Source organism: Lactuca serriola, chromosome 7 (genome assembly GCF_051521515.1).
Source record: "Lactuca serriola cultivar US96UC23 chromosome 7, Lser_US96UC23_V15, whole genome shotgun sequence".
Taxonomy (NCBI): Eukaryota; Viridiplantae; Streptophyta; class Magnoliopsida; order Asterales; family Asteraceae; genus Lactuca; species Lactuca serriola.
This window is the reverse complement of record NC_136414.1, coordinates 73,429,172-73,437,808: the sequence shown is the minus strand read 5'-3', so window position 1 is coordinate 73,437,808 and position 8,637 is coordinate 73,429,172. Positions and strand designations below refer to the sequence as shown.

General features: G+C 32.9%; 1 protein-coding gene across 1 annotated transcript; it reads left to right on the top strand.

Annotated features, from left to right (window-relative positions):
* Positions 1-1,105: 1,105 nt before the first annotated feature.
* On the top strand, positions 1,106-4,291 carry LOC145064984 (Tetratricopeptide repeat (TPR)-like superfamily protein). The gene has a single exon (XM_079012333.1). It carries the CDS (start codon positions 1,334-1,336, stop codon positions 4,097-4,099), a length of 2,766 nt encoding a protein of 921 aa, XP_078868459.1. The 5' UTR covers positions 1,106-1,333; the 3' UTR covers positions 4,100-4,291.
* The last annotated feature ends 4,346 nt before the right edge of the window (positions 4,292-8,637 follow it).

Genomic DNA, 8,637 nt, shown 5'->3' with positions numbered 1-8,637 from the left:
GAATATGAGAAAATATCTATAAAGGATTCATGCATCACAATTTTGTGGAAGAATATTGGGAGGGAAATATTTATTTTTGCTCAAACATTTCAATGTTGTTCTAAATTTAGGACATGTTTTTTTTTGTCAAAAAATAAATGCTTGAATCTCATCATTTATTTGGAATTTCAAATTTTGTCAGGATTTTTTTTTCTAACATGCCTTATATAAAAAGATGTCCCAAAATTATAATCTAGTTTGAAATTAAACTAGTTTTGTTGTTTTTTGATTTTTTTAAGGAAATTTTCGATAAAGTCTCAATAATTTGGATAGTTTATGGGTTTAACTCAAACTTTTATTTTTAAATATAAAACTCCCGATTATTTTTTATTTTACCCAAATTAACGAAATAATCATAATTTTTTTCAATAGAAAATGACAGATTGGTATATAAAATTAAACAATCGAGACTTTTCTATTAAAAAATAAATATTAAGATTAAACTGTAAAGTGACCTAAAATATCTTGATTTTATTTTATATTTTTATTATTTTTTAGTAACGAGTGGTTTATTATAGACAAAATTGCAAAAATGGTCCCCGTGGTATGTACTTTTTGGGGTTTTAGTCCAAATCACGACTTTTTTGGATTGGTGGTCATTTTGAGCTAGTTTCTTTGCGTTTTTGGTCCGTCAGTAAACTGAAAAGACTATTATGCCCTTCTGATATATTTTTTTATGTCTTTTCTATTTAATTTAAACGAAAAATAAAATAATTACCTACTTTGGGGTCCACATTTCTCTCTCTCTCTCTCTCTCTCTCTCTAAACATAAAAAACGCACATCGTCTTCTTCATCTGTTTGGGGATTTGGGGGAACGAACGAATCGGAAGCGATGAGAAGTTCTGATGGTGGTCATTCAAATCGCGAGGAGGGACAGAAAATGATTCAAAATATTTGTATTTTATTGGAGGGTTTTTTAATAATAATAATAATAATAATAATAATAATAATAATAATGAGTGGTTTATTATAACTATTTAAGAAAAGTGGTTATTTAATTATTTTGCATTAACATTCCATGTTAAGGAAAGAGTTTTTCTTTTTAGAAAACATCCTGATCTTTTTTGATGGTCCCTCAACCAAACAAGAACTTGCGGTTATTTTTCATTCATTATCTCTCCGGTGCGATCAATTTCTCAACCAACACTCCCTCACTATCTTCACAATTTCTTGGAGTTTCAGCTTACAGTTCAATCGCGCCATTGCTTGAAGCTTGTAATTCGAATTCTATTGATTTGCAGGAGGTTAGAAATGACTCCGAATTGAATTACTGAAATTCGCAGCTGCTTCTTAATGGCTTCAATAAAATGCTGTATTCATTTAGATACTTATGATTCGAAGAAACCTAACTCCGTTTTGCAGTTCTCAGATCGAAGTCTAATCTTTGGCTTTACTAGTGTAACTAACTACTCCTTTGGTAAGTTAAAGCAAGTTAGGGTTTCTAAATTAGATACGGAATTTTCTGATGTTTTACAATCGAATAATGTTGAAAGACCATTGGATTTGAGTGATGAGAGTGTAGCTTCACGAAGCCCTAAATTATATGGAGAGTTCAGGAAGGGGAAGAGGAGTATATGGAAGCGATTGGATGGCATGAAAAATGTCGCTAAAAACTCGAAGGCGATGCATAATTCCAGAACCGAAAGTGAAACAGAACGTGAAATTGGTAGCGCAGATGTGTTATTCGAGAATGATAATGCGTTCTATGAGAAGCTAAGTTCCAATGGAGTTGAATCAAGTTCAGCCCATTGCAACTCTATCTTGGAGAAGCTTGAGAGAAGTGATCGTGATGATGAAGCTTTAAGATTCTTCAAATGGATGAGAATCAATGGAAAGCTGAAACACAACATGAATGCTTATAAGTTAGCTTTAAGGGTATTGGGTAGGAGACAAGATTGGGAGGAAGCACAAAGGTTGATTCAAGAAATGCAGACCGAGTCAGACTCATCTTGTGAACTCAGTTTCCAAATCTTCAACACTCTCATTTTCGCGTGTCATAAACGTGGGCTTGTGACAGCTGGCAGAAACTGGTTCCAAATGATGTTAGATAAAAAAGTTCTCCCCAATGTTGCCACTTTTGGCATGATGATGAATCTTTACCAAAAGGGTGCTCTTCTTGATGATGCAGAGTTTGCTTTCTCACAAATGAGAAACTTCAAGATTGTATGTCATAGTGCTTATTCATCCATGATTACTATGTATACACGTGTTGGATTATATGAAAAAGCAGAAGAGATTATCGAGTTTTTGAAGGAAGATAAAGTGGTTTTGAATCAAGAAAACTGGTTAGTGTTGCTTAATGCTTATAGCCAACAAGGGAAGTTAAATGAAGCAGAAAAAGTATTGGCTTCAATGCATTCATCTGGATTCTCTCCTCATATTGTTGCTTACAATACACTCATAACAGGATATGGAAAAATCTCAAACATGGAATCTGCTCAAAGAATCTTTCATGACCTAATTTCATCAGGTTTGAAACCCGATGAAACCACTTACAGAACCATGGTTGAAGGTTGGGGTCGATTACAAAACTTCAAAGAAGCAGAAAGGTATTACAATGAAATGGTTACCTTAAATTTCAAGCCAAATTCATCGAATCTTTACACAATGATTAATCTTCAAGCCAAAAATGGAGATGAATCAGGTGCTATGAGAACCATAAACGATATGAACAAAATCGGATGCCAATTCTCTTCTATTCTTGGGATTCTTCTACAAGCATATGAGAAAGCAGAAAGATTCGATAAAGTGGCATATGTCATAAAAGGTATGCATTTGCTTTACAATCATGTTTTGAACAATCAAACTTCATGTTCGATTCTTGTTATGGCATATGTGAAACATTGTTTAGTAGATGATGCGATTGAAATTCTAGGGATTAAAAAGTGGAAAGATAAAGTATTCGAGGATAGTTTATATCATTTACTTATATGTACATGTAAGGAGTTGGGTTATCTAGAAAATTCCATCAAGATTCACGAATCTATGCCAAAACCCGAAAAACCAAACTTGCATATCACTTGTAGTATGATTGATATTTACACGCGTTTGAATCGGTTTCAAGAAGCAGAAGCCCTTTACATGAAACTAAAATCAAAAGGGATTCCTTTGGATTTGATTGCATTTAGCATAGTAGTAAGAATGTACATCAAATCCGGATCTTTAAACAACGCGTGTTTAGTTCTTGAAGAAATCGAAAAACAAAAGGAGATCAAGATTATCCCGGATACATATTTAATCCGTGATATGCTTCGAATTTATCAAAGATTAGGGATGGTAAACAAATTAGCCGATTTATACTACAAAATCTTGAAACTTGGAGTTATTTGGGATCAAGAAATGTATAATTGTGTCATAAATTGTTGTGCACGTGCTTTACCTATCGATGAACTTTCGAGGCTTTTCAATGAAATGATTCACAACGGGTTTTCACCAAACACCACAACATTTAACGTAATTCTTGATGTTTATGGAAAATCGGGTCTTTTTAAAAAAGTGAGACAAGTGTTTTGGATGGCTAAAAAACAAGGGAGAGTAGATGTAATTTCTTACAACACTATCGTTTCCGCATATGGGAAAAGTCAAGATTTGAGAAACATGGCTTCGGTTGCTAGGAGAATGAAGTTCAATGGTTTTTCTGTGTCTCTTGAAGCGTATAATTGTATGTTGGATGCGTATGGAAAAGCGGGCGAAATGGAGAAGTTTAAAAATGTGTTGTTGAGGATGAAGGAATCGAATTGTGGGTCGGATTGTTATACGTATAATATTATGATTAATATTTATGGTGAAAAGGGGTGGATTGATGAAGTTGGTGATGTGTTGATGGAGTTGAAGGAGTGTGGGAGGGATTTGGATTTGTGTGGTTATAATTCGTTAATTAAGGCGTATGGGATTGCGGGAATGGTGGAAGAGGCGGTGGATTTGGTTAAGGAAATGAGAAAAAATGGAGTGGAACCGGATCGAATTACGTATACGAATTTGGTTATTGCTTTGCAGAAGAATGATATGGTTTTGGAGGCACTTAAATGGTCCTTGTGGATGAAACAAATGCGGATTTGACGTTTTTATCAGACAGGATAGAACAGATTGTACTGTGTTTGTTATTGGACTGAGAGTCAGACTGATGTCGGTTGGACAAATATTGTAGGGTTTTGTCGTTGTATGCACACGCGTCGTGTATAAAATTGTAATATTTTGTTGTGTAAACGAAATGAAATATATATATATAAAAAAAAAATTGTTAGTTTTTTATTTTATTTTGTTATGATTATTGCATATGATATTTGAGAATTTAGATTTTAGTAATTGGGTTTGAATATTACTATGTAACTTTTTTAAAATCCTAAACTAGTTGAGTAGACTTGAAGTATGGTAAGGTTAAATGTATGGAATAGCAATGTATTTTTGTTCATTTGTTTATTATAGGATCTTATTTTTATTTATTTTTATTAAAAAGTGTTCTATTTGGATGTAATAGCAATGTTATCTAAAATACAAAAAATACAAACTTTATAATTGAAAAGATTTGTCAAACTACAATCTAATAATAAAAATAAATATAAAGTACAATGTTATAATTTGGTAGATTCATCATTGTCTTGATAACATAAAAATAGAAAACACAATGTCTTGAGAGAAAGAAATAAACAAAATAATGAATGCTAAAAAGTAAAAACACTTTTGATTATTTAGGATAAGGTAAAACTGAAAAAGTTTCATCGACAATGAAAGTCAATAACATCGGTTTCAATTTTTTACAAAACAAAAAGATCCAATTCAAATTCAACAAGACATTGGCTTAAAAATTAATTTGAGACGCGTTCTAATCCTTTTTATTGATCCACTTGTGTTTGGACCACAATATCCTATTAATTTCTACAATATCTTTGGTTGCTTTTGCAAGTTGCTACCACCAAAATGATGATAATTGTTAACGGATGGTGTGTTTGTATGACTTAGAGATCACAATTTCAACATGTGTGTATACAAAAACAAGTTGTTCTAAATTATATTTGATTGCTAATGGATAGAAACTTGTAAAATATAAACCATTTGAAAAGAAAACAAGTCAATAAAGGTAAAAGTTTATCATAAGATAATCAAAGTGTTTACAACATCTTAAATTGATTTATTAGGATAAAACAAAATGATTAGGATCAGAGTCTGATCCTGTATCCTGTGCAGGATCAAAGTCTAATCCTAACATATCTAAAGTATCTGATTTATCTTTTCGGAATATGTTTAAAAACAATTTGGTATGAATCGATTGAGGAAATATTTTTCTTCTTGGGGCTTTTATTTATAAAAAAATAAAACTATTTATTCTTATAGGTGTTTCGGGTAGGGCATAACTTATGCCCCAAATAATGCCTAAGGTGCCTCTTACAGGGTTTAAAAAGACAAGATTTCAATTGGTCTCCATCTTCTTTCTTTATTATTTCTAAGGAACATATGTGTTATACTTTTTGTGGTCAATCACAAAAAGCAATGGACTTTGATGGCCCAATACTATTATTATTTTTGAAAGCACAAATAAAAAGAACTTATCTTTACCGTATGTTATTCTTAATTATATATTTGTTACATGTGAAATCGATGCATTTGTGATACGACTCAAATAATAAACAACAATATAAGTGTAATTTGAAATATTAATTTATTTACAGGAAGTAATGTATCTGTAATTCTAGTCATCGCTTTTTACCTTCTATAATCTATTCTCATCTCTCCAAAATAAATATAACAATCATATTGTAAATATCTTGATTAATATTTAAAATGTATTCTATGACATGCTATAGAAACCAAAAATGATAAAATTCATTTTAAAACATATGGATTTATATTATAGATAAATCAACATCTGTTTTAAATATTTAAGTGATAATACGATTATTTAAAAACATATGGATTAATTATAGAGTTATCTCCATAAATTATCAATTTACAAATTTATTTATTATAGAGTAAATTACAAAAATGGTCCCGTGTATATAGTGAAATGTGGTATATAGTAAAATTCACCTTCCGAGCCCAACATACAAAATTTGACACGGACAATCCTTACGGTTCCTGTCACACCTCTGGCCGACCGCGAAACGCAGGGTGGTGTGAATGTGGGTAAATAGGATCGAGACATACAAATATATATAGAACATAACAAAAAAGTATATTACAAACGATACTTCTATTTATTATAAATTATTTTGGGATTACATTGTTCAAAAGTCAAGCACACAACCTAAACATTACTAGAAACGAAAAAACGGATGGAACTAAACTCTAGCAAGCTTCCTCGAAGACCTTCTCCTTCTCGACACAACTATCCTCCAATTCATTTTCCTAAGAATACATATATTTTGAAAACGTCAACATAATGTTGGTGAGTGCACATATTTTTTATAGTTTTCGGCCTTTATTTGGTTGTTTTAACTTAAGAATCCTTTTTCGTTTTAGAAAAACCTTTCAACTTACTATCTTTTTAGGACACCTAACGATCATATCTTATTATCTTTTAGGATATTTAATTAATCCTAATTTTCTATCTTTGTAAAATATCTAACAATCCTAACGTATTTTATCTACCATTTTAAGGCGTCCTTAATAGTGTAACATCCCAAGATTTGTCATTTATAGTCCCTGGGGAATGGATGGGTGATGCCATGAGAAGCCTAAGGGCTAAATTGCAATTTTTGGGATCAGGAGGAGTATGTTGCGCATACACAAGGGTACGTTGAGCGTACTAGGCTCGCCCTAGTATGCTGGGCATACACTCGTGTACGTTGGGCAGAAAATTTCCATGGGCTCCTTTATGGCTGACACAACTCCAAGGTCTCCAATGTAGTTCTTCAACCATATTGCCTCCTTTGACGCTTCGCTCGCTGCAATGTACTCTGATTCGCACGTTGAATCAGCTATAGTCTCCTGCTTGGAACTTTTCCAAGTCACTGCTCCTCCATTAAGGGTAAAGACCCAGCCCGACCGCGAACAGTAGTTGTCCATGTCGGTCTGAAACCTAGCGTCACTGTACCCTCACACCTTTAAGTTATCACTCCCACCGAGGACTATAATAAATATAGTATAAGGTTGAATTTTAAACTTGTAAAATTCTAGGGTTTGAAATTTAAATAGTTCAAATTAAACTTTTAATAAAAAAAATAATTTCAAAACTTGAGGGCAAGTTTTGAACTTTTTCAAAACACATAGAATCAAATAGCAAATAATTTAAATTAAACACTTAATTTAATGATTATCTAGATTTGATCTATTTTTATTTTAATCATAGGATAATTCAACAAATAAATCAAATAATCAAATTTTATTACATCAGGAATTTATTATTCAATTAAATGGTAATTATCTTTTGTTTTGGTAAGGATAATTATATATTAACAATAAAATTCGGATTTTATTAGTAAAAAATAATTTTGACAATTATCCTTTAGCAAAACAACAATAAATCTCGAAAATCCCTCTGTCTGACTCCCCGACTCGCCGAATCACTAACTGGACTTGCCGAGTTGGGCTGACTCGCCGAGTGCAGCTAGTGACTCGCCGAGTCAGGTCCGACAGAAGGCAAAAAACGATATTTTTTCTAGCAAGATGAACATACAAGGCATCAATACAATATAAACCAAACCAGACTCTTATACCACTGATGGATTTGAGCCAAAAGAACATCCTATGTGCTCATGCAAACCCTAAAGCTTGGATCTAGGTTTCTCTATTGTACATGCAATTCATCCAAGACTTATAAACCCTATATCTAGCATACATATTTCGAAATTATCATAAGAAAACAGATCTAGATGATTACCTCTTCTTCAATGGCTTGAATCTTCTTGTCTTGGAGCTTAGAGTCACAAATGTCATTCCTCTAATGGCTTACAAACACCACACAAGAAAGAGGATGATATTGGAGAGAAGGGAGAGGCACAATTTCGGCTATGAAGACTCTTAGGGTTCAAGTGGCCGAAAACTGGATACCTTGGGGTATTATTTATACTGGTGCTGCTAGGGTTTCAGTCAAAACCCTAATGGACAGCTTAGGCCTTAAGCAATCCAAGGAAGCTTCTGGAATAGGGCCCTTATGGCCGAAATTAGGATGGACACATCCCTAATTTCGTCCATGCCTAGTCCATGAGGTTCCTCAGCCCAATATTCAACTATCACACATTTGACAATTTAAGTCCTTGATATTTAATTAATGTCTTTTAGCCACAAAATTATTCTTGTCTAATATTAATTAAACTATATGATTTCTCCTTTAATATATTATTCATATAATATATTAATAAACCATATTAACCTCTCTATTCTTAAATCACCCTGTCAAGTTACTTTGGTGAAGGCAACCCAAAAGGACCATGCACAACCGGGTCAAGTACTTACCAAATATAGTTACGGGCTTAGACACTAATCCAACAATTGTCTCTATAGGCTGTTATTTGATTATCTGATATAGGTGCACACGTTTGATTGGTTATGGGCATTCCAACCCGATGGTTGTTAGCCGAGAGTATTCCTTCCCGATGATGATTGGACTCGTAGTATATGGGCATTCCAACGTGATGGTTGTGGGCTGAGAGTATTCCATC

Coding starts and splice junctions, on each gene's coding strand:
- LOC145064984 (XM_079012333.1), top strand. CDS start 1,334: ATGGCTTCAATAAAATGCTGTATTCATTTAGATACTTATGATTCGAAG.